Raw genomic sequence first — 27,850 nt, 5'->3', positions numbered from 1 at the left:
TCCCTTTTGAGTTGGTAAAAATGGCAAGAGCAATGTTTGGGAAGGCCTGTTCTGCAGTCTGGAAAACAGTGGGTTTGCCATGACTAGCACAGGGCCAGAGGTTTGGCTCAGAGCTGGCTGTGCAGACTCTCAGGACGTGTCTGGCCCTGTCTTGGCTAGTGCTGGTTTTATCCTTGGCAGCAAATGCCTGGTGGCCATGTGTCTGTGCCCCCTACACTGGCTCCACCCTGGAAGCACCTGAGGCTAGGGACTGGCACCCCTGCACTGTCACTGTACCCTCCAGGGTAACTGGGCTGAGGGCAACATGCCATTCCCAAATTTTGCTTGAGAAGTGGTGAGAAACAGCAAGTAAGCAACCTTAAGAAAACACAAAAAAAGTAGTCTCAAATAGACTCCAAAACTAAAGAGAAGATGGAGAACCAAGATGACAATTAATGTTAAAATCTTTTCTTGAGAAAATCTGAGTCTTGAGAAAGACTGAGTATTCAATTCTAAGACCTGGGGAAGTACTGGAAAGGAGAGAATACACCAAGCAGCAGGGGAGGTTAATAGGAAGTTTATGTGTAAAATATAATATTCCATAATATTATATAATTCCATTCAACAGTCAAAACTAATTAGATAAACCATAAATTATTAGCTCAATTTATAAAATGGATTCCCTTTAGTCCATAAAAAGATTTTGATCATATCAAATCATGTATGCATGTTAAAATTTTCTGCCTAGCCTCTCAAGTTTTAATACAATCACTTCATATACCTGTTAACATTTTTCTCCTTTCTTGATATAAACATGCTTGACCATTCTTTAGGAAAAAAATCTTTCATTAAATTATAATTTTAAATTTTATTAACTTTTTTGATATTAAAATATCTTATTTGATGATCCCTTTTTTTTCCAAACAACCTAAAGCAACCTTATATTCAAAAACTAATTAAATTGTTGCCAACAGTCAGTTTTGCCCCACAATTAAGCAATAACCAGCTCAGCCGAAAAGCGTAACAAGCACTGTTTCCATTGAAACATCACTACTGGATGCAAAATCCTGACTATAATTACAGTAAGTTTCATGGTCAAAATATGGTCTGAGACATGTCCCAAAATTTCAGTGCCTGTATGTGCTTGTTTTGGCTGAGGTAGAATTAATTGTCTTCACATTGGCTGGTATGGGGCTGTGTCTTGGGTTTGTGCTGAGCACGGGGCTGATAATATAGAGATGTTTTTGTTGTTGCTGAGCAGGGCTTACACAGAGCCAAGGCCTTTCTGCTTTTTGCACTGCCATGCTGGGGAGGAAGTTGGGGGTGCATGGGAGGCTGGGAGGAGACACAGCTGAGACAAGTGACCCAAAACGACCAAAGGGACATTCCAGACCGTGTGACATCATGCTCAGATATAAAGTGGGGGAAGAAGGAAAAAGTGGGGGGGGACATTTAGAGTGATGGTGTTTGTGTTCCCAAGTCACCGTTATGTGTGATGGGGCCCAGCTCTCCTGGAGATGGCTGAACAACTGCCCGACCATGGGAAGGAGCGAATTAATTCCTTCTTTTGCTTTGCCTGTGTGTGTGGCTTTTGCTTTTCCTATTAAACTGTCTTTATCTCAACCCACATGTTTTCTTCTAATTCTCTCCTCGACCCAGCTGGTGGGGGAGTGAGTGAGGGGCTGTGTGGTACTTGGATGCTGGCTGGGCTTAAACCATGACACTGTGCTAATTACTGAGTGAAAGATGAATTATTTTCTTTTGAGCAGAGAAGCTAGAAAAATGTACCAAGAAGAAATAGTGAGATCATTTTAGAGATGTAAATTAATTGGTATTGCTTTATACATCAGTCAGTGCAACTCTGTATCACTTGCTTAACTGGCAAACAAAGGATTCAGTATGATTCACGATGCATTGTATTTGGCTTGTCACAGTTTTCCTGCATGAGACAAAAATCAGGTACGCATTCAGCACGTGCTTCTTCTACAGACTAATATTTCTTCCTACCACTGTGCTGGGTCTAGCATCTACAGACTGAATCATTTGCTGTCACCTTCCCCAAGAGAAGAAAAAAAACATTACTGCAGGCCTCCCTCCCCTATGCCTCCTTACACATTCAGTTTAGAAGTAGAGCTTTGGACAGGAGAATATGATCAAACACTTTGTGTTTCTTGAGGCTCGTTTATTATAGAGCACAAACTTACATTTCTTTATATTCAAGTCTATGACCTGGAGATCATGGTTACAGCTGCATACCACCCCAGAAAGAAATAAAATATTCTCACTTTGAGAACTGCAGCACTAATGCCTTCCCCAAGATATCTGTCATTGCTCTTGTTCTTCCTTCTTATTTTGGCATACATTCTCCATTTCTCATATTTTCTTTTGCTCTCTTTCAACATCTCCCAAACCATTCCTTTTTCATTTGTTGTCTAAGAGGATCAGCACTCAGAAATGTTGAAAGTCACAATTGACGGAGTTTCAAGTGAGATCCCACAGATTACCAGGAAGAAAAACTGTTCTTCTCAGGAGCAATGTGGGTCATATGCAAACTCAACAAAAAGGAATAGAATGTTATCTGAGATCTACTTCTGCCTCAAAAAACTCCCCTACTTCTGACTTCTGGAACCTATCTTGTCTGCCCTAAATTCCTACTGTCTATGAGTGATTTTGCAAGCACCACCTGGGAGACCAGACTAGGGTGAGGATCTGGTTTTACTCTACAACTTTGGGACAGGCACAGATTGAATTGGTGGCTATATTCACCAGCCTACGGTACACAGCAAGGGTGTGTAGATATCCACATTCTTAAACTACACTAGTGTGCAACGTGGCTGTATCAGGCTTCCTTACAGCAGAAAAGCACAGCCAGTGATTCCAGTGCTTTCAAATGCCAGGTGTTTTGCTCCAGTGTTTCCAATCCTACTACAATGTGCGCAACATTACACACAGCCTCCAGCAAAGACTGCAGATTTCCTAAAGAACTCGTAGAAGTCCCATCCTCAAAAGTGTTGTCTGTCTGGCCATTTTCACACCACAGTTGTAAAGCAAACTAGGGGGAAAAGTAGAGAAAGAAAGAAGTCTGGAACATGCCTCTAGGGCATGGAGGTTTTCAGATCTGTCACAGTCTTTCAAGTGAGTATTTAATTATGTAATCAAACTAACTGTCCACTTCTGCCAAGAAACAGCTAAGAAGGACAGTAAGCACAGAGCATCTTAATGGATGTAACTATCACCACGGACACAGGGAAAGCTCCAGTTTCATCACAAATGTCAAGCCTGAGCCTAACAGCCAATTAAGAATTCAAATAAATGGCATCTTTGCATCCTGACCATAAGCAAGACACACTGGGATAGATCCAGACACCTGACAGCCTTTATTTAAGGATGGCCAACTATATACAGGAGTAGTAAAAGATAATGACATTGGCCAGAATGAGTAAATAATGTGCTCTGTTAGCTTGTACTGCAATACTTTCAGAGACTTGCAAAACCCACAACTGAACACTAGAAATCTAATCACTGTGAAAGAAGAGAAACATTCTTGTTAAAATATTGCTGTGTAATGTGTAGGAGACTATGAAGAACTGCATGGAGAACCTGAGATGGAGTTTTAGAGAACATGCTTGGAGGCAACTAAGTCTGTAATGAACAAAATTTTAATGGGACAAAATGAAAGGATGATTTCAAAAAGTGAAAAATAAAGTTTATGATGTAAGTGGTATAAATCATAGCCAGCAGTGGAAAATACTGCAAGAGTGCAGCTGAAATCATTACATTTTTGGTGACACCTGCAAAGCAAAACAGAAAATGCACATACAAAACAAACAGCAGATGCAACAAACTAATAAACCTGTAATTTCCTGAGTTTCCTAACAGAAAGAAAACCACTCAAGGAATCTTTAGCAATTCTTGCTATAGAGGAGAATAAATATTTACATGAGCTGTTATGTTTACAAAATATTGCTGGCTTCTTCGTGCAAACACATCTTTAACAAATCATCCCAAGGCAGTGTAGAAGTAAGTGCATTTCACTTCTTTGAAACAAGGGAAAAAATCTCTACCCATCCCTTTTTGAGAGGGAAACACTTTCAATCTTAACTCTTGCCATAGCACCTTGGAGAGTGGGTTGGTCTCCAGAAAGCAACTGAACCAGCACCAGGAGACAGAATCCAAACCAATGGTTTTCAGAAGAGAAGCCTACAGTATTGTCTTTCATTAATGTTGCTAAAAAATCATTGCTGTCTTCTAAACTAGATGAGTTGCAAGCAAAAGAAACTTATAATAGCCTCAAAATATCTCTTCAGGCCAGTCCTATGCCTATATTTAAGACTTTAAAAATATTCCTGCACTTTCTGAGCACAACAAGGTGCCTTTACAGATCTGAAAATCTCCTCACATATAGCAAGAAAAAAATAAAGAAACAGCAAAATCTATTGTAAATTATAAACTGTCTATGTAAATGTGGGCCTGTTATTCCCACAAAACATTCTTCAGAATAGTGAGATGTCTTAAGCAGATTGAAGGATGTGGTCAATGCAGAGGAAAGGGGCAGTCAACACAACACACAGATGCTAAAGCAACATTCAGAACTGCAGGAGATGCATGTAACTAAACTTGAAAAAGATACCACCTATGCAAGGAATACTCTACTCTGCATGTGATAAAATGAAAACAGACTCACTGATACACTTAACAATCTGACAGCACAATAATCAGGGAGATGGAGACTCGAGAGAATAGATTTTAAAGTGTAGCTGAAACAAATATGAATTATGTATATTTTCAAGAAATCTAATTTGAAATAGACTTTGGAAAATTATATTCAATAACTACTTTAATTTTATCCATTATACACTGGTTTTGCATCTTACTTGTTGTACACAAATTATTCTTCCCACTGGAAAATAAAAGCATTCAGACAGTTTTAAGACTGTTGAAATTAAAGGAAAAAAAAAAGTTAATGTTAAATATCTTGTAAATAATATCCATATGTGCATATAAACAGTGTTTATATTAATCATATAAAAATTATATAAAACACCATAGAAACAAACAAAAAAAAAAAAAATAGGGCATTAGGGTCATCTTCAAAGCCGAGTTCTCTCAGAATAAAAAATTGAAACACCAAATATAAGATTGATTAACAGAATGTGTAATAGTAAAAAATCAAAGAACGAGCAAGGTGATTGATAACCATTCAGCCACTGTGAAAAAAATGTATCATCAATATTTGCTTTCCTCCACCACAGGAAGGTGAAAAAGCCCTACCACGAAGCAGAATGTGCATTTGGCTAACAGATTCCAACAAACAGAAAGTATTAGGTTGCATAAGGGCTTTAGTGCGCTCGGCACAGAAAAAAAAGATGCAGGAACAACTAATGTAGCAGCTGGTTCAGCATAAAAAGGGGAAGCCCAGGACTTATGATTTAGCAATCTGTCTAACATCAAAAAAGATACATATGGTACACAGAATACATGGGATTTAAATCCTACTCTTCTCCACCCTTTCTAAGAATAACTTTAAAATTAGTTAAATCATCAGTAGAATATGGATAATTAATGCTCTGGCTATTATCTCTTTTCCCACGGGGGGGGGGGGGGGGGGGGGGGGGTACAGTTTAATTTAAAGCAATGGCACATTTAGAAGATAATATAACCATGCTCTGTAACTTAATTTATCTTTTACCTTCAGGTTTCTGAGATACATAGTTATACTTGAAATACAAGAATACATTTTTAATCATGCTCCAGCCCAAGGGACAAGTGAAAGACTGGGTTTCTACCCTTCTTCTTTAAAAATGAAAAATATACTTTGGGTAAGCATAGTACTTGTACAATGACACAGAAAATAAAAATAATATAGTTTAATTTTTAAATTCCCACAATAATTTACAACTTTAATTTAAATATTTTTATAATTTTAGATGCATATTCATTAATTTTTTAGGGAAAAGAGAGAACTTCAAAATGAATATGAAATTGTGATGCCTCATCAAGATATAAATTTCAATTTTTTTTTTTAATTTCTCTTTTTATTTTCAGAGCTGTTTTACATGTTTGTCTCTCCATTTGAAACTAAATCGGTCTTTGAACAACCTGATCAGTGCGATAGTTAACTTGTTCTTTTGCTCTACTTTTAATATATTTTCATGGTGTAATAAAATACATAGATGTGATTTTTCTACAAGAATCAGACAAAAATGGAGGTTAAAAATCTGAATGTTCTGTTTTGTGGGCTGAGCAGAGAAAGAAATGTTCAAGAAAGCTTAGGAAGGATTTAAACAATAAACCATTGTGACTGCCTCACAATTACAGGTCATTATCATTGTGATGATAACAAGGCAAAGGTGGATAATAAGAGAAATAGAGATACAAAGCACATTTGTTAGATCAAAAAGGCAATTATGTAACTGTACAACAAAACCTTCTATGAAATACTGCAGCTGGAAATAGAAAAAAGAATTTTGTTGCATTTCTCTGAGAAATGTTGCAAATTTATCTGTCCTGTTGATATGGAGATTTATTTTTAAACACCAAAAAAGGGCTAAATGAAACGCTGGTTACTCCTGTGCCATCACTTGCAGGAAACAGAAAAGCTTAAGCTTTCCCTTATTCAGGTCTCTTAGTTTTCCTCACTCTAATTGCAGGATACTTGGAGGAAAAAAGAAGTATGCAAGTGACCCGGAAACGTCATAAATCATTGCCCATTGGCATCTAATGAAATTTCAGTAAATTAAATTAACTAAAGTTAGTAAAAAAAAAAAAAAAAAAGCTACATTTTGGGGCTTGAAAAAACTTGCAGCTTGTTCACGTGAGACCTTAGTACAAAATCACGAATATGTTTGGTCTTGGTATTTTTGACCCCATGTGAAGTAAAAAACAGATATAAAAACATGTCTGTTCTAGGTATGTTACAAAAAGAAAGGGTGTGTCATTTTTTTATTATTCCAGAAATTGAAGCAAATCATTTTTTCCCCATGCTCAGTATCAAAGGGCTTTGCATTTCAGAGATTGTTTATGTAGTACTGCTATTGCTAGAGAGTAATAATAATCTAAGGCTATTTGGCCATATAACAGCATTGAATTTTACATCTTAAAAGCTTTTAGGAAAGTCCATGGTCATTGTTGCTCTGCTGGTGTGTTATCAGACAGAGAAGTTAACAAAAATTACCAGGGAAGTTAAGACTCTAAATTTAAGAAAAAGCAACTTCAACTACTAATGAAATAAAGTTTTCTGCTTTTTGTGAAACTATATGTAATACATAGCCATCTTAAAATGGGGCGTTCAGTTGTCTGGTGTCTTGGCAATTAGAAAGGAAAAAAAAAGGAAGTGTTAAAAAGGTACATGCATAATTTAATATATTTATTAAAAGCTAATTTTAAATTATATACAGTTATACCACACAGTCCTTAGTGTGTTAACAGCTTCAAACACAGAATAGTTGCTTAACTTAGGAAACAGGAAAGGTTTGACTCTTTCTTGGAAGAGAGCTTTGGAAGCAGTAGAAGAAAAACACAGAAAAACCCTATATTAAATTATCCTTATCTGGGTAAGACCCCAAGTATTTCTGCAATCTGGTGTGGTTTTGTTTTTCAATTCTTAGATGCAACTACAGCAGTTTTGAAAGACAGTCTATAAAAAGCAAGTACACATAATATTTTAGATTTATGTTCTTTATATTTGGCTCTGACTCCTTCTTATTCCCTCTTTCCTATTCTATTTCAAGTAAATCTTGATATTCTTCCTTATAGTATTGGAAATTATTTTAAAACAACACTGAAATAAGATACATTTTTAATAATGCTTGTCAACAAAGGAGGTCTGATGGTCTATTACACATCCCCAGACTTCCATGCAGGGGAGAGAATTTAACTCATTTATCTGCTATTAAGAATCCGCAAGGAGCAATTTTAACTCACTGGCCCACCTTTATCTACTACTTCTACTTTTTTTTACTATCTATTTGCATACCTTCTAAAATTATTAGCAAGCTTCTTAATGCCCTAGTGGCTATTCCAAGAGAAACTCAGTTGTGCCTCTTCAACTAGAGGACTTTCTCATAGTAGTATGTCAAAATTATATACTTTCTTTTTTTTTTTTTAAGGGAATATTTATGAGCTATCCTTTCTACACAGAAATTAGAAGTATTGACTTAACCTTTTGAATAAAAAAGTGTTGATCTAGATACTAGTTATTAAAAAACAAAGACTTTTCTTCAAAGCCATGTGTCTGGGAGGACAAAAAGAACATACAAATTCATGACATATGTAGCCCAATAAGGATTGCAGAACAAATTCCCTCTCTAAAAAAGAATAAAATAGAATTTTTTAAAAATTGCTTCCATTTTAAGATAAAACAATTTTGGGATGTATCTATCAATGGAAATCGGGAGAATCACCATCTCAATCCTCTCTCTACTGTTTTGCAGAGGAAAACTTTGTAAACATACAACATTCTTTAGAACACTTCTGTCCCCTGTAGATTTAACTCCTATGTGTTAAAATGTCTCAAACGCATCAAGCATATAGTCAGTTTGCAGTTGAATTAGCAAAGCTTTCTTCTAGTAGCTACCATACAAAGAGTTAAATACCTGCATTTAGTACAGAAAATAGTCACTGCTCCATAAAGTACAACACATTATTATGTATTTCCACTAGTAGGATTTCCTATGAATCAAAAAGGTATTTAAGTTTAGGAAATAGGGCAATTTGTGTACCATCCCTCAGCAGCCATTTTGCGTCTCAAATTGGAATTTAAATCCAGCTCCAGTCAGGCTCATTCAAAAATTATTCAAATAGAGAATTCAAGCTCTAAAGGGAAATTCAGATCTACTTGAGACTAAGATGCAAAGCAACTGGCAGCTAAACCAAAGCAGTATGCCATTTTTTGAAAGACTATTTCTATAAAGTTGAAGCTGCTAACTCCTCAAACTGAAATATCTTCTCTCTGCTTTTGGTCTTTTCCAGAAGATTAAGCAAAAACCTACACTAAATAACAAGTACATGCTGAATTACATGTCCCAGCCACCACATCATTTATGTCTGTTTCTTTCACAAAGAAAATGAAACTATCTCAGCATATTAGACTGATGCTTATATACTCTAGTGGAAAAGTTGTACCCTTCCTACATCTAAACCAGCTGTTTTTTCTTGCCTGACCAATAAATAAACACATAAATAAATAAAATTTCAACAATTCCAAAATGTATGTATTTTTAATGAATCATGCTCACTCGCCTACCTTTATCTACTACTTCTATTTCCAGTCTTACAGAAGATTTTTCAGCTTGCCACAGATGTGACTTGCAGCTGAGATAGAAATTCATAACATTTCGTCTAAGTTGAAAATTAATCTATCCATAACAGTTCATGTACTCCACTTAGAAGTAACGTGTCTGTAGAATACCTATAAGCAAATGATATAGCAGCTACAGTTTTTTAACAGACTATAGTTGATTAGAAAATATTTATTAACATTTCATTCTGTGATACATTCCTTTCACCTGTTCAGACAAAGCATTATCTATTTTAAGACTTTATGAAGGGGTATCTTTTATCTATGTTTAATTTGAAATCTCATATAATTATTTTCCAATGAAAAATGTTTTAATACAGAATAAATAAAGAATAACAATTAATAAAGAAACTTTTGTTATGAAACAATTTGGACACTTGTGAAATCTGGATTCAATTACCAACTTTTTTTCTCTAGATTTCATGCGTGAAACTGGTATTCAGAATAGTAATACCACCTAAAGTGAAAAAAAATTCAATCTTGAAACTTCACTTTTTGTAAAACTGTTTCATGTAACTATAACAATATCCAGTCATAAATACTTTAACAGGTACATTTCCCTACTGAAGATTTAAAACTTCTTTTGTTATGCTGCTTGCTTGCCCACTGACTTGATTCCATGACAAATTCAAAACCAGTGACAGGCAGTTACTTTATTTGCCCTCACTATTTAGGAGAAATTTGGACCAAAGACAGAAAAGTCTCAGTTGCAGCCAAGAAAAATCATTAATGTTTTTTTTATGCCCTGCATGTCCTTAGGGAATTTTCAGGAACTTATTGCTAAATTAAAAAGTCATTGGAAAATATTTTAATAATCCTTGGAGCAGGGAACAAGGCATCACCCCTCTAGATGAATTCTCTACCTCCTTGGTTTGATAGCTGCACGGCCACATGAACTGTGTGCTCTGCATGCACATCAAAACAGTGCCAGCAAGCGGATTTGGGAGGGCTCATCCCCATTCACAGCAGCCCCTTCTCTTCTGGATCAACCATTCAACATGGAGGTGCAAGAAATGGCTTTGAACTCTGAAATTATGAGGCATTAAACCTCAGTTCTACACATCCCCCACGAATGTTGCTGCCATCCAGATGACATCTTTAACAGACTGACCCTTCTATGTTGAGTTGCTGTGTTTATTGGTGAGAATAATCCCTGAGAAATGTATCCAATTTTCTCAGTGCACAGCTACTTGATCATGTCCCTATACGAGGTATCACCATTTCTAACCCCTTCAGGAAGTTATATAAAAATGTGAATAACAATACTTTAGTTACTACCATTGGTTTAAGAAATGCTATTTAAGCAGAGAGGATACGGTTAAAACTACAGCATAAAATCTTTAGATGAGGCTTTAATGAGTTGGGGAAAAGAGAGCTGTTTCTCAGGACTTGGCAAAGAGATGATGGACAAGAATTTCAAACTTGGCTCTAGCACCTCACACTCTTTTTCTTCCATGGGGAGGTGTCAGGAAATGTCAAGCAGGCCATGTAGATCAAGGCATGATTTGTAACAGTGTCGAGCAAACATTTCTTGATTTTACCAAACAATATTCTCATTCTGAATTCTTATTTAAATTACCCAAGTTCTGTCTACAAATGTACTCAGTAATAAAAATAAATACAGTGACCATGAAAAATTATATCAGCATGCTCAAAGAAGGCCAGTAGAACATTTTTTTTTGTCCTGCATGACACTAAAATAATTTGGCATATAAAAAGATACATTCTTCCAGCTTAGAAAGGAATGGACTTCAACAATGTCAGATTCAACATTACAGAGAATACCAAGACCATTTTGGGGCACCAAGCCTACTAACAAAACAAACTGTACATATATATTAGTGTTGATCGTACCTTTATTACTACATTTGAATCAAACAGATGCTGCCAATATCCACACTGACCTGTGAGCATGTGCTATGAGACTATCAGTACCAAGATTCCCATCAGATGTCTTCAGAAGTCTCGGATGTTTTGGTCTATAGGATATGAATCCTACTTTTAAACCAACACTATCAGAAGAAACAATTATATAAGGACTGCTTAGGGCTGTACTTAAGGTTGTACACACTAGATGATGAGTTACCTAGTTTGTACTTCCAGACAGAAACTAGGACAAGCTAGGCAGCAGTTCAGATATAGGTAGCTGAGAAGACTGTGACTGACCACATGGTTTTGTTCCCAAAATTTTACTCCATAAGTACAATTAGATAGCAACTAAACAGATCCAAAATCAAGAGATAAATGTGAATAACACCTATCCCAGAGAATGCCAATTTGGCAATATACTTAAATTACAGTCCCTTTTTTCTGGCAAAATCCAGCTTTTACTGTACTAAAAATGACACATACACACACAAAACCTGAAGCCCTGAGGCAAAGATGATACAAGAATTCTTATGGTTCTAAATGGGAAAGATTCCATTTGTCAAGAGACACACAATTTCAATATCCTGGATTCTGAAAAGAGAAAGAAATAAAACCATAAGGTTGTTACTCTGGACTGGTGTCTACAACTGACTACGAAACAAACAAAGAAGTCTATATTAATTTCCCATAAACTTCTCATGAACAGAAAACTCTGATTTTGAAGAGCTCTTCTAAAATGCTTAATCAGTATCTAGGACTGGACTTCCCAGATAGTGGAGATGAGCACCTCTGAAGAGTTGTGTAACCTCTAACTAAAGTAGTAGAGTAGGTAATAAATATAGATATTAATCGTGAGATGAAGTGGTTTGTGTGATTTAAGGCTTGCCATCTGACACAGAGCAGCAGTGAAGAATGCTACACTGTGCATGAAGGAAAAAATTACTATCCAGTACAAGCCTTGGATCTCTGCCAGTCTTCCAAAGTTGAGAGGCATTAACTCTGATTGGATCTGACTGGACAGGGAGTGCTTACAGCTCCTACTATTTTTTATTGCCTTCCTTCGTACCACCAAAACAACAAATACCTTGTACGACCCAACACATGCTATGAATATGATAGTGCTTTCCCACTGAATAAATTTTTCAGTGCCCAGATCAAAGAAGCATTTAGATGTACAAGTGAAGACCGTTTCTCAGATAATAACCCACAACAAACCTTGCCTGATCTCTCAATTGAGTCGTATGTGGTTATTTTCATTGGAAGCATCAGAAAGACAACTAACTACTGTACAGATCCAGAAGCCTCACCAACTTGACTGAAGAGAAAGTTTCAGGAACTATCCTCTACTCAAACTCATTTGTAGTTTGCATAGCATGTGCCCCTGTGCCTCAGTCCCAGGATGTGTCAAATCCAGTATATATATTCATATGGAACCTCAGCAGCAATTTCAGCATAAAACTCAGCTTTTGCTGAGAAATAGAGAAGGAAAGAATGATGCTGATTTTTTTTTTTTCTAATCAAAGTAAAGTAAATAAGAAATTAAATTAACAAGAAACAGAAACAAAGTTGGGATTAGAAAAATAAATCTCAAAACCTCTCACTAGAAGCTGTTCATCTCATCACCCTCACTACTACATTAGAGCAGCCATAGCCATAGTACATAGCCATGGCATACAATACATACAATTATACTACATTACATTACATTACATTACATTACATTCCTTATATAATGGCCTAGGATATCTGGCAATAACCAGAAAGTCTCACAGATCTTATTAGCTTAAAATCTTTTATTTCCTGGGTAAGTGATCTACTGTTTGCAGTCATGGCTATTCCTCCTAAAGGTGTGCGGCCATAGGACCAAATTTCCAAGATCTATGAGATAAGAAAGAAAAATAAAAAACCCCTAAAAATTAGAATAATTAATCTGTAAACAAGTAACTCTTTGCTGCAAATATTATGAGTCTTACCCAGAGACTTGATTACAGTAAAATGCATGGAACCTAATCCACCTTTTATGATACAACCTGCAGGTTACAGGACTCTTCACACAAAGACCACAATATCTGGAATAAAGGATCTTCACACTTTGATGACTTAAAAGACACAGAACAAAGTGAATAAGGCATATCTTTATTGAGAAATTCTTTAGCTTGTTAAGATTTGACATGGCCTATGACCAGAGCTAGGTAAGCACAAGGAAAAAAAATCCCAATGCTTACTAGTGACACTGCTTGTATAAGCTTAGTTATAAACATCTGGATTTATTGAGGTTTACCAGGAAAAATGATGCAGAATGAAGAAGCTCATAAACATCAACAAAACCAGGAGTTCAGTAGAATATCCCATTTAATGACTGCTTTCCTGACAGCTCACACTAAATATTGTACATATCATGGAAAAATACTTGTGATCCAGTTTTGGGTTTTTTAAGGTCGAAGCTGAGTTTAATATAAGGTTCAAACTTTTCTTTCTTCCTAATAGTGATTTAACTATTCCACTTTCTTCTTTGGTTGGCATGCATTTATTGAGTCACTCTTATGCATGTCCACCTTAAAAGAAAGGCTTTTATAAAAGCAAAAGGCCCTAGAGATCTTTCTAAAGAAGTTCACAATGCTCAGCAACATGTGACAAAGTTAAGTCTCTTCAAAGGGAAAGCTTCTTCCCCACATCTCTCAGAAAGAGTCCTGAGTACTGTGTACTCATACGAGGGCTACACAGTTGGTAAAAAGATCAAATTTCACCCCAAAATAAAGCTAATTCCAACACTGTTTCCAAAATTAAGACCAAGCCTGTTGACTGGCACTGTACAGTATTGGGGCAAAATGAGGGTTTTGAAGGTAAGCGTAGATCATAATAGATCTTTGCTTTGGAGACAGCAGGACAACACTGAGCACCATGCAAGATTAGCTCTTGCTCACAGCTTCACATTCTATGCATTAGAATTAGATAACAATAAATGAACACAGGGGTTGTCAAGTCTAGTTTCTCTTCCAGGAACAAGAGGTGATAGTTGCAACAAAAAAAAAATAGGAAGAAGGAAAGGCTACTTGGCCATTCTAAGTTTATAAAGTAGTCAAACAGGATTTCAAAGCTCAGCATAACTATGATAAAGAGGAGCTGTTCTTTTTTTAATGGAAGGTTGAGACTTTGTCTCCAGCTCTTTACAATCTGTTTCCCTCCCCGGCCCACACATTAATCTCACTCCCATGCAAGCAGAGCCAGCTGTTCTTCAGCCAGTAGCTTCTTGCAGCAATTCTGATTTCCAGTGGCAGCACAGAAGTGCACACACCGTATGTTCTTTGGACATTTATTTATAGTCTTTATCTGACAGAGCTGGGCAATTATAAAGACATAATGATAATTTGTGAACAGCAAGAAAGGGCTTCTCTTCTTAAATTTGTCCCTTGAGAAAACAGAAAACCATCTACTTGCAGCAGGCAACTCATGAGCATGATAACTAATATATGAACAAACACTATGAGCAAATAGCAGCAACAAACTAATCAAAATCATGACCTATTTATGGGTTGATTATAATAACAAAAAATTACTACAAATAAGTGCTGGGTAATTTGTGAACCAAATAAAGGGCTACAATTCTCACATATAAATTGCTGTCAATGAATAATTTAACCAGCTCTAGTTAGAGCCATCTATTTATTAAGAAAGCTCACCAACTGGATCTGGCAGAATGATTTATCTCTATACACAGTGATAAAGCCAAGGGAAATCAGTACTGCTGGACATTTTAAATGCTGGGTTTGATCCTCTGGAGCCCCACAGTATCATTTATAACTCTATAGCCTTTACTTTAGATGTAGCTACTCTCATTTAGCACCATTTTGAAACCACTTTGCCCAGTACAGATGATACAGTACACAAGGCAGCAAAAAATCAACATTCCTTCATTTAAATTATATAGAAAAACAACGAAGGTTTGCATTATCCTTCTTTGCCTTTAGAAATATTCTACATAGAAAATAACATAAATATGCTAGCAGAAATATATAGCAAGCCTTTGAAAAGCTAGCATAAATCCCAGAGTGAACATTAGACTCTTCAAGACAAAACCATGCAACTTTTTACATCTTTTTTTTTAACTTTGCAGCCAAATGTTTCATGAAAAGATTAATAATATAAACAAAGTATTAATTCAGCTATGGTTTTTCTTTATCAGAGGTAGGTGTCACTGCAAAAGCAGAAGAGAGGAAGGTTATTAATTTTATGGTTTACTGTTTGACTTTTTGAAACAAATGTTAAAGATCACCATGTTGCTGTTAAGACTGGTGTCTTCCAACATGCACCAGTTTTCCACTGGTAACTGGTGAGCATCTGATTAAAGTTACAGGATGAGTATCCTTGCCTCAAGCATCTTAAAATGACATTGCCTAAGGCCAGAAGGGTAACAAGTTACAGGGAAATGGTTTTAAAACCACTGCCAGGGTGCTTTACCACTCTGAAAAAGCACACTATACCTTCGTAAAGCAAAAGGATAAAAAACAAAACAACTGTGTTTTCTGTAACAACAAAAGAGAAATCGTTTTAAAAAGTGACAACTGTGTGCCACAGTGTATATGCCCCATTATCCATGTATACTCAGATTCCCCTGTTTCTGAGCTAGAAAGAATTAATACATACAAATAGGCTACCTATTACTTTCACAGTTGACTTCTGACTTGCATTACAACTGCTTGGGTCCTTATCATTATTGCATTTATATTGTAATTTCTAGAAGAAGAAAGTGGTTCTTAACTGAGATGAAAAGTCTGTAGTTCCTCTTGACAGAAATTATCTACAGATTACTTCGAAGAACCTCAATGCACTTAAGATAATGTAGTCAGGAAAAGCACCAGATTGGAAAAAATGCAGCCAACTAAAGCTTTGTTGCTCTCTTCACCACGTATGAAACAGATATAAGCATATATATTTGCTTATAGCTTTCAGGTTGGCAACTGCACAGATACTACATATATTCTGACACTATGCATGTTAAACTGTGAAAGCTGCACACTTTGATCAGAAGCTGCAGTCTGCCAGGGAAATGACAGCATCTCATCAGAGATTTTTAAGTAAAAACATGCACACAGCCTTTTTCTCGCTAAGGCCTTGGGGTTGTTTCCTAGAACAAAATGTAGCGTACTGATGACAAAACCAAAATGTACAAGATAGAACTGTAACAAAAATCACAGAGGAATCAAATCAGGGAGTACTTTGCATCAGGTTGCACAGAGGATTCAAATCAGGAGTACTCTGCTCCCATCTAGCAAGACAAGCAGAAGAAATACAAACTGTTATGATGGCATTCCCAAACTGAGTTTCATGCAAACTTCCAAATCTCTTCATTAGGTGGGGACTAGTTTCTGTATAATCTACAGTTTCAGGGCTTCATGAGAAAAAATGTTACTTTTTGTGGAGTTTTACTACCTTTTTTAAGCCTTCTAAAAGAAAATGTATGAAAATTCCATCTGCATTTTCTAAAAATACCTTTTGAAATTTCTTCATGAAACCTCTTCACTTTTTCATTCTAATTGCTGTATGTGTTTCATCAGAATTACTTTCATCATTATTCTCTGCATTGCTACCTGAAATTTTTAGAACTTCTTGGAAACCTGTTAACATCCTCCAGTGACCTTTAAGCCTCAGATAGAACCTGGATTTATGGCATAAAAATTGTGGTTCACTTCAGTGAACAATCCACTTCAGAGACATGCAATGTAGCCAACCATAAACCTTTCTGGAGGTTTCATACTTTCTTACTAGGTCAGCCACACCACAATTTCATCAATGCTGTACTATAAATCCCAATAACCAAGATCACCACTGGGCATACACCATTTCTACTCAGGATACAGAGGGGACATACTCTGTCCAGTGGGATTGAAGAACAGAAAAAACATGGGAGTTTTTTTACCAAGTAGTTTTTAAGGATGACCTTTAAAGTTTTTCACCAGACAGTGCAAGTACTAACTTTTCTGAACTCCCAAGTTCATTTTTTCATAATTCCCTCAAGCTAGACACTCTATCTAATAATTTTCTTATTCATTTGAGTAAATAAATATATTTTGAAAAAGTCCTCTGAATAAGGGCTACTTGCTCTTGTTGCAGCATCCTATTTTGAAAAAAAAATATCAGAAACATTTTTAACCATGGGACACCTAGGCACTTAAAGGGTAGGAAAGAAATAAAATGGAGGAAAAAAACATGAAGAGAGGGGAGAAGGGAGAGAAGGGAGGGAAACAAACTATGACATATTGATTTTTTTTTTTTAACAAAGAAAGAGGCCTTTCAAACTTCAAGAGTTTTAAGAATATTTAGTGTTTCCCTAGCTTGCTCTACTTTTCATGTATTGTTATAGATGATTTTCAGTTCAGAATATCTGTGCATGCTTTCCTTGATTTTCCTTTCTAAATCACTGAAAATTGTTCCAGGGATTTCTTCTTGCCCAAAGCCAGCAGCACAAAATGTGCAGGAATTGATATATCCCTTCATTCTGTGTTAGAAGTCAGTATAGTGAAAGATTAAGATGTTTCTCCCAAGTACCAAAGTACATTTTTTATATGAGCAGTAGCTGTTAAGTCCTAGCACACCAGAATCTCCGAGCAGAATGATGACTTGGCAAAGGTTTAGGAAATGAAGACTGTTGACTCAGCAGATTAATGCATTTGTTTGCCTACTCCCAGTCTCTCCTAAAGTAATACTACATCTATTTAAGGTTTAATGAAACTAGATTATACTTTTATACTCCCAGGGTTGTTCTCCCCTGTAGTATTTGTATTCTAACAACAGGGTGGGTAAGTGAGGGAGTGAAGAGAGAACTTTCTCTTAACTATTGGCCATCTGTTTCAAAAAATGGGATTTTTTCTTTGAATAACAAAGACAGCAGAACATTCATTCGTATTAAATCCAATCTGTATGCCTACTTTTCCACTGAAGCTTTGTGCATTTTAAAAGACAATTTTTGAAGAACGTTGGAATGAATTATAACTACAAAAGTTATGTGGTGTACATCTCTCACAGCATAGTTTGGGTCCATCCTGCTTTACACTGCTAAGTGCAAATTGCTTACTGACAGAATTTACATCAGAGTTGAATGCACTTTCCTTTAGGCTGCAGAAAGTACAATGACATCTATTACCACACTGTTGAATAAAAATGCAATTCAGCCCAACCAATTTGACATGATACTGGCATACTATAAGCCCAGGATAATTCAGATCGGAAAGGAGATCAGAAGGTCTCAAGTCCAACCTTCTGCTCAAAAGACAGCTAGCTATAATACACTGTGTCGCTTTCTGGCTTCAAAAACCCCCAAGAATGGAGACTGCACAACCTGTTGCTTGACTGTCCTAGAAGTGAGAAAGTTTTTCTTTATATGCAGTCTGAAATTCTCTGTGTGTTGTCTCTTGTCTTCCCAGCACGCACCAGTGTGAAGAGCATGCCACTGCTCTCCATGTAAACTCCCTGTAGGTATTAGCAGGATGTTACCAGCATCCTGCTCCCCACAAAGCCTTTTCTCCTCAGGGATGAACAAGGCCAGATCCCTCAGCTTCTCCTCCTAAGGCACAGTGCTCCAGCCTCCAACAGAAGGTGCTCTTCCACTGAATTTGCTCCACGTTATCCATGTCCTTCTTGTATTGGGGGAGGCCAAAACTGGGGAACAAGTTGATCTCCTGGCTGCATTCCTGATAATACAGCCCAAGATGCTATTGGCTGTCTTTGCAGTGATGGCATCCCTTCAGTCCTTTGGATGGCACATCCTCCAGTGTAACTCCTAGTCCCTAGTGGGGTGTCAGCTGCACACATGATAGAGTGTGCTCCTTCTCCTCCTCCAGGTCACTGATTAAAACATGTCAAATAGGACAGTATTTGGGTCCTTATCACTTCTATCCACCCCATTAAAACTACCCTCTGAGCCTGACATTCTAGCAACTTTTATAGATCCAGCTGCCCACCCATAAAGACCATACATTCTCATTGGGATATATGAATATTGTGGGAGACAGTGTCAAAAGTCTTGCTAAAGTTACGTACTACTCTCCCATGCATTTTACCACAGAAAGTAATGAGATTTTCAGATGAGCTTAACCCTTTCTGGATGTTCCAAATCACTTTTTCCTCCATCATGTGCCCAGAGAAGTGTGCTCCAAGGAGGTGTGCTCCTTGACTTTCCCAGGGACTGAATACCCACTAGACCATTTCTCCCCAGGTCATGGAATCATAGAACTGTTTAACTTGGAAAAGATTTTTAAGATCATCAAGTCCAACTGTTAACCCACCACTGCCAAGTCTACCACTAAACCATGTCCCTGAGCCTATATGGCTTTCATATGCCTGCAGGGATGGTGATTCCACCACTTACCTGAGCAGCCTGTTCCAATGCCTAAACACCCTTTCAGTGAAGAATTTTTTCTTAGTATACAATCTTAATCTCCCCTGGAAAACTGGGGGCCATTTCCTCTTGTCCTAACACTTGTTACTTGTGAGAAGAGACTGACCCCTACCTGGCTACAGCCTCTTTTCTGGCAGTTGTAAAGAATGATGAGGTCCCCCCTGAGCCTTCTTTTCTTCACGCTAAACAACCCCATGCTCCTCATGGGACTTGTGCTCCAGACCCTTCATCAGCCTCACTGCCCTTCTCTGGACCCTCTCCAGCACCTCAATGCCCTTCTTGTAGTGAAGGGCCTGAATCTGAGCACAAGTTTCAAGGTGCAGACACACAAATGGGCAGTACAGGGGGAAAATCAAGCCTTGGTCCTGCTGGCCACACTATTGCTGATACAGGCCAGGATGCAATTGGCCTTCTTGGCCACCTGGACACACTGCTGGCTCATGTTCAGCCAGGTGTCAACTAGCACCCCCAGAGCCTTTTCTCCTTGTCAGCTTTCATCCCTTTGTCTTTTTTTTGAAGATGGAGCATCATGGTAAAAATTTAATTCCAAATTTAATTTACCACCACTTTTAATAATGCAAATAAATTAAATCAGGAAAGATACAACAACAACATTTCTCAGAGTGGTAGTAACTGTCAGCCCAGTCTTTCATCTCTCCCAAACATACACATGCTTTATGACGTTAAGAGCTTGGGGTAGATGACATTGTGTGTGGGAGTAAACTCGGACATTGGGGAAATTCAAAAGCCTTAAACTTGGTTTGTTCCCAAAATTATTGTTTATTTTCAAAGTTAAGGCCACTGCCTTTTAGTTCCTGTTGTTAACAGAAGTAGTGGCATTTTTCTCAGTAATCTTTTATCATATTCAGTTTCCGATGAAAACTCCATGCTAACTATTCCACAGCTTCTACGTAAGCAAAGGCAGAGGTCAGGAGAAATAAGATGCTGCACAATTAACAATATAATGAAATTATAATTATAATCTGCACCCCAAGGAAGGCAAAGTATCACCTTTCTCCTAGAATCTTAATATATAAATATTATATATAAATATATATTAATATAATATTAATAGTCCATGTAATTTGGTACATCTTGGGATTTTTAAACTACATTTATGCACTGTATCTGTGGTATTTGTATATAAACATGTGTGGTAATTTCAAGTTCTACCAAAAGTGAGTATTAATATTTCTTAGAAAATAAGTCTTAATAATTACACTCAATTGGGGTAGAAGTAATGTTAACAAAAATCCATTGTGGTTCAGTGAAATACATGTGAAACAGAATTGACTACATCAAGAAAACTTCAAGAATAGAATGGGGGTTTTATCATATGCTTTCTAACACTTATAAAACATATGCTGTCCAGTTACAGGAAAGCATGTGCTGAATTTAGACTAAAGATCCAGCTAAGGTAAGTACCCTGCTTCCATGAATGATCAAAACCAGACGTACAGAGAAGAATGAAAGTGAAAGGCAAGCGCTGATCACAAGGAGCATAGGAGCAATATCTTTTTTTAGCAGCATAAAAACAACACAGAATCACTCCTGAACACAATTTATTAATGAACCGTGAAGCGTAAAATTTTAGATCCTCATTTGCTGACTCAAACATAAAAGGTAACACACCAAGGGAAACTGAAACCTGAAGACAATCAGAATTATGACAACAGCTATTATTCTTGGTGCTTCCAAAACTGTAAATAATGTAAATATCCCACAGTGCAGTGATAGTCTCTTCATATAAAATCAATTCTGTGCATTTTTCTGTAACTCAGGTTTGATCAGGAGGCCTCTACAATACAAACATCATTTAGTGTCAGCATGATTTCACTTAAAATGCTCTGATTTACCAACCAGCAGGCTGTTTTGACTAGAACCGGTCAAATCCAAGCATAGTTTTAACCTATCAAAAGCTTTTCTGTTACTGCCTAGCTTTCAAGGAGCACAATGAGACAAACTGAACATTAAGAAACCATTGCTTTGATGGGCTATTCCTGACTAATGTGCATAGGTCCAAGTATTTAAGAACTGTCCTAAGTTTTATGCCATGAGGCTTTAAACACATTAGTCCAATCTACTATTTCAATTTCAGCTGGGGGCATTCTTGTTCTGCAAAAACAATTCTCCAACACCCTCGCTGTTTTTAAGAATGAAATTTTGAACCAAGAAGGCAGTAGCTGTAACCAAGGCAATATATGGTGGATGGTTGTTTTTCTTTCACTGCTAAGCGTACATATAAATGGGCAAATAATAAGGCAGGGTATAAAACTGCATAATGGATGTCTTAAAAATGAGATGAAAAGGAAAGTTAATAAAATATATTTGAGCAGAAAATTCAGAAATAGAAATAGCAGTAGCTGTATTTGCTATTTATGAAATTACTTCTTTATCAGAGGGTCCTAAACAATCTTATCTTGGGCCCTTACTTTGTACCCTCAACTAAGTAAAAAGAACAAAAGACAGTGAAACTTGAGAAGTCCTGTTTGTAGAATGTCCAGCTTTTGAATCCCTCAAGAGCACGCAAGCTTTACAATTTCAAAGGAGAATAGGAAACAGGCACCAAAATTGAAGTTCAAAAAAAACCATAAAATACACTGTAATGGCTAAATTAATCTATTCATAAAATGTAGAAGATAGAAAAGTGATAGTGTCAAAGAGGAAAAGCTGATGTTCAAGGTGCTGTACACGTATTCCATAAGTAATTAACAGAACATAAAACCCAAAGACCTCATAAACATTTGAAGTTATGACAGCAATGAAGAGTTCGTACCTGTGGCAAGATAGATGATATGGAAAAGCATGTCCTTGCCCTGCACAACATCCACAACCACATGGGAAAATCGGCTGTTGTCTTCCATGAAGTAAGGAATTGGAATAACTGGTTGAACAACTTCGTGCATTAAGAAAAATTTTTGTGCATCTTGAAGATTTCTCTCAGTCAGATTTACATACAAACCCTGGTCCATGGTACCACACTGTAAACACAGAAAAGTAACATGACTACATGTGCTAACAATAACAATAGATTTACTCTCTGATTTACAGCACAAGAAAATAAAAGCAAGAGTGTATCTTGCAAAGACAACGTGGAATTCAACTTCCAGGTCCCATGTTGGTGCTAACCAGACTGTCCAAGGATTGAGGAAGCTCAGTTTTCCTGCGGCTCCCTAATTCTAAACAATATGGAAGGGCATGAGACTGACCAGCACAAGTGGATTATGGAAATATTTTGCTATATCCTACATTCACAGGGCAGGAAGGAGAAGAACTACCATTCAAAAAACTAAATTATTTTCTGACTAGTTTTCTTTATAATTTTCACAGACCTCAGTGTTAAAGACAAATAAGTCCTAGCACAGCCAGGGTCTGACAGGAATCCCAGGTGAACATACAACATGCAGTTCTAGAAGCTTCTTAGGACTCTGTCTTAAGTAGCAAAAATGGACTGTGCAGAGCTCTATTAAATATTATCCACAGCAAAGACTTTTTTGCTTTGTAACTGACCATATTTTAAATCTGAAAACTGGGCTCTTTTCTTACAGGAAAACATCCACTAGCTTCACGGACAAGTTTCAAACACAAATAAACAAAGCAAAATAAGTAGGAGTTAATTTTAACATATTTGTGTTCTTCTGAGGACACAACAGAGAAAGCTTCTTAATGCATGGGAATATATAAACATTCACATATTTACTCAGTCATAATTGCATCAGAGAAGTAAAGCACTGCTTCACAATATTTATCAAATATTTGGGTGATGTGAAAGGCATAACTAAGTCATAATTTTCATTCTGATTTACTATGTCATAAATTATGCCATGAATTACAGCACAAGCAAAATAATAGCGTGCAAAACCCTACCAGTTATTTTTTCATTATTACCGTGTTTTCAATCCAAAATTGAGTGATCATTCCAAATGCACAAATGCTAAAAAAAGTCAAATTATTTCTTAATGGGAGATCAGATGATGAAGAATGACTAATTAGCAACTGGAAGGAAACAGTTACTTGCTCTGTATGTCAGACCAGTGAAAAAAATAAACCATGACATAGAAGTAGTTATCTGGATCTATCAAGCAGGAAAAATGCCAGCTGAACACTCATAGTACACTGAAATGGAAATGGTCCTTGGTATTACGATAGACATTGCTCTGTCTAAAAAGAAAAGCAATGATCTCTGATGAAAATAATGCTCCTCAAAACTGTGACTCCAATAGTATTCTAATATGGAAAGTATTTCATTAATATAATCCAGACTTGGAAATACAATGTCTGATGTAAACTATATCTACATAGCAGTAATCTTCCTTCAAATCACATGCTTCTCTTTGTTGCTGCTGAGTAGGTTAAATACTCAGAGGATAAACCTACTTCTGGGAAGACACAAACAGAACTTCTGATCTTTTATCCTAAGGACTCTACAGAAGAAAAGTCCTTTCTTGGAAGGAAACCAATGACTCACACAAGGAATATATCTCATCTACGTTAAGTGTGTACTCTAAAGCCCCATCAAGTCACAAAAAATGGTTACACCTGGCTCTAAGCATTAGACTAGCTTCTAGTATGCATCACTGCTGCAGTTATGGAGCCAGAAATGTAACAGAAAGTTACAAGGGAGTAAAAAGCAGCATCAGCAACAGAATAGAAGTTGTACATCACTAGAGATACCTAGAGATCAGTTGACATCAATTGCCTTCAATATTCTGTTGTAAAAGGCCACATTACCACTTTTAACACTAGCTCTGCCTTCAAAGCTGTTTGTGGCTCAGTGAGATATGATACAACTGTTGTCACTGTTCGTGTAAATTGAAGTACCAGCTTTATTAAAATCAGCCAGGCCATCTTAGAAATAAATTTCAACACCTGTCCTGACTGGGACTTGGAGACGTGCACTAACAGTACAGCAGAGACTTAAACTGTTTTTACACAGCCATCAGACTGTCATCTTTCTTTGTAAGTACCATTCAGTATGGGCTGTTCTCACAGTAATTAACACCACATTAATGCAAGGTTTGTAGGGGGAGTTTAATAAGTTTTATTGGATGTGCTTACTAGTCAGAAAGGTGATAAGATTTTTACATACAAGCATTTTTTCAGGCTTTCTCCTTCAAAAATTTAGCCTCTCTTAGACCTTCTTCCTATGACTATTTTGACAATTCAAGTATTTCTACAACAGGTAAAAAGCTGTATACAAACATAGCTCGCTTCTGCAGGCTTCTGGCGTACTTAAATAGAGTCTTGTCACTTGGCTAATGCCGAACATACCACTTAGGAAAGGTATCGTGGCTCTAGCCTGTAACCTGTGCCTTATTTTCCTTCATTTGCATGGATCAGGAAGTAATTAAAACTACCAACGATCCCCAATGGGTGATTCTTTTTCATGCTAGCAAAAGATCTTATGACTCTTACAAGCTAGGGAAAGCTGTTCCAGGAGAAGAAGTGAACTTACAAAATTGCATTGAGATTAAGGGAGGGTGAAATGTGGATAAAGGTGAATACACTTAAGCACCTTGATGAAAAGCTATTGTTTTTAATCACTAAATTAATGCTGCTTTTCTTTCCATCTCCCTTGCAAGAAGCACACTCATTAATATTGTCCTAGTAGGACTGGCGACTATGCAAAAGAAGAAAACAATGGATATCTGCTTACTGAAATGCCCCTTTCTTTCTTTCTGTAGACTTCCTCTGAATAACCCACCTTGGACTAACTGCTTTTATACTGTCAGACAGCTGCAGATTATTACACCCTCTGAGGCCAACAACTTCAAATGAGGGGCACAACACATGGCAAATTCTTTTAATCTGACTCTTCAAGGAGTGTGGACTACCTTGTACATGAAAATATATAAAATTCTGACCACTCCTCTTTTACCACCTCCCTCACACTTTCTTTTTTCTGACAGACACTGTTCCATTTGTTAGGTCCTAACAGCACAAATACAATGTAAAACAGAATAGCAGTTTGATCATAGTTCAGACAAGAGTTAATGTCACCTTGACAGATAACTATAGTGTTTTATTTTGACAGAAGATTGAAGTTAAGCCTTTTTCCTCCTACCCTTCAAAGTATATCTGGTTTTCAATCCAAATTATTTTGTGGAAGGATAAAATTAAAATTAAGTATGTTGAAATAAGGGGGTCTCCTAAGCACTTTTTTAAATTTAGGGGTTTTTAAGGTCTTAGGCTACAACATAGTGCAAAACTGGATTTATAAATTATGAACCATACAGTACTTTGAAGAAAGCTCACATAAAATATTGTACTTCTCCTACGTATCCATACCTGAAAATTAGGGTTAGGATTGGGATATGGAAGCCAAGCAGAGCGAGAGTTCTCCTGGTATTTGAAGGGTCCATTAAAGGCCTGAGTTATTGCACTCAGATTGAAAACACAAACTGCTGAGGCTGCTATGCTGTTCCTGCAAAAGAAATAAATACATTAACCTAGGTAATAACATTAAGAAGCCAGTTTGCTGAAAAATAAATAAAAAGGCAATAACTCTTCAATACTTCAAGTAATTAATGAAGCAGATATGATCAGCCAGGAGATGATATCTCAAGATAATGATATATGATGAGCTGATTTAGCATAGTCATTGCATTTAAAATATCTGTTGGCCTTACCAAGAAGCTGGTGTGGGGAAAAACTCACAACTTCCTACTTTCTGCTGCTGCTCTAATACCACGAGGCTATACTTCCACACATAATCACATGCACTAGGGACACCTCTTTTCTAGTTGCAAAGTTCAGGAAGACATTATTCTCAGGGTTCAATAAAGTTTCTTCCATACAACAAATGACTGCATGACACAAATAAGGATTTTCAAGGTATGCTATGTCTCTAGACCCCATGGAATCCCTGGACAAGACATGCCCACAAAAATCCTGTCTTCCAAGAGATGTTGTACAGCAAAAAGAATGCAAGTTCCAGAAACCCATCAAGAGAAAACAACTTGGACTGCATACAAGATACCATGTTAAAAAAATAAACATCAATAAATGGCAGCTGACAAAACATACAATTTCCTGGGTTTGCCTTGGAAATGCGATATTCAAGGCAATAAAGTAATTCTGCATAGTGTACAGAATATAATCTAATAACTATGAAAGCTCATCATATGGAAAACTACATTGTTCCTTTCCTCATTTTGAGATAATGGAATAAATAATGAAGGTGTCACTTGTACAGATTTCCTGTTGCAGTTAAAACTGCTGGCAATTGATCCACACAGAATTCTTCTCTCTTTTCTTTTTTTTACCCCCTTTTTTTTTTTTTTTTTTTTTTTTTAAGCTTAGCCTTTAATTTACACAAGACTTAAGAAAACATACTATAATGATGGGAAAAAACCCCAACAAATGAAAAAAGAGTTAGGATACATGGATTAAATACCAGGACAAAAGAGCAATTTACTTTCTTATGCTTGTCACTCTTACTTCAAAAGAAGCCCAAAACCGGAAGTTCCATGCTTACAACTTCTGCAGAATCAATCATCATTGGGGCTGATAAGTCCTTGCTTATATCACTAAATGCATCTCACTAATATTATTAACTGTACCAATGCTTTTTTGAATTTCATAAAGTCCTAAGAGGATATGAGGCTCATGTTTACAGATTTTTTGGATAATCTGAAAGCAACAAAATCAGCTTTATCATGAAGCAATGGCTATAGTGGACATAACAGTCAACCACATATAAAAAGCGCAGGTTTGGCTGTCAGAGAAACATTTCATTTTTTTCCCTTCACAAATATATCAAAGTATACTAAAAAAAGCATTAAGGTGGAGATAAAGTCATTGCAATTCTGAAGATATTGAGATTGAAGAATTATGAATGTCATTAAGTTAAATCTGATGCTGTGACATGAACAGAAAGGAATATGTTGTTCCCTGTCACAGGAAACCTTTGTGTTTCTCCACCATCACTTGCAGGGCAGAAAGGTGGGTCATATGAGTTCCACAAACTATCTGTGAACAGGTAGTCAGCAGGAAATAATCCTAACTCTAAAACATTTCAAAAATGTTCAAAAAATTCAGTTACAACATTAGGGGGCAGGAATTTAAATAGAGCAATCGAAAAACCCTACCCTCAAACAGTTACAATTAATTCCTCTTTGAATAGTCTATGCCTGTTGGACAATCAGAATGTTGGGGCACAGGGGAAGAGGAAAGTAGCAGCAAGGTTTAAAATGCTGTCTACTTTCATGTGGCAAAGGTAGTCTTAACAATAGCAAGTCCATTTTCAGAAGAGCCAGGAAGCATCAGGAACATCATTCCCCTTCCATGGCCAAAGCCCTGTGGATTTT

The 27,850-nt window shown here is 36.7% G+C and overlaps 1 protein-coding gene across 1 annotated transcript in view; it reads right to left on the bottom strand.

Moving 5' to 3' along the window:
* The window catches only part of SEMA5A (semaphorin 5A), a gene marked incomplete at both ends in the record, with an annotated part of 312,885 nt that overhangs the window by 90,674 nt on the left and 194,361 nt on the right, over positions 1–27,850 (bottom strand). The window contains 2 exon segments of the mRNA XM_082293006.1: positions 22,318–22,522; positions 25,830–25,965. Coding sequence (XP_082149132.1) covers positions 22,318–22,522; positions 25,830–25,965 — 341 coding nt within the window.

The sequence above is a fragment of the Coloeus monedula genome, assembly GCF_965178545.1.
Source record: "Coloeus monedula genome assembly, chromosome: 1".
Classification (NCBI taxonomy): Eukaryota; Metazoa; Chordata; class Aves; order Passeriformes; family Corvidae; genus Coloeus; species Coloeus monedula.
This window is presented reverse-complemented; position numbering and strand designations above follow the sequence as displayed.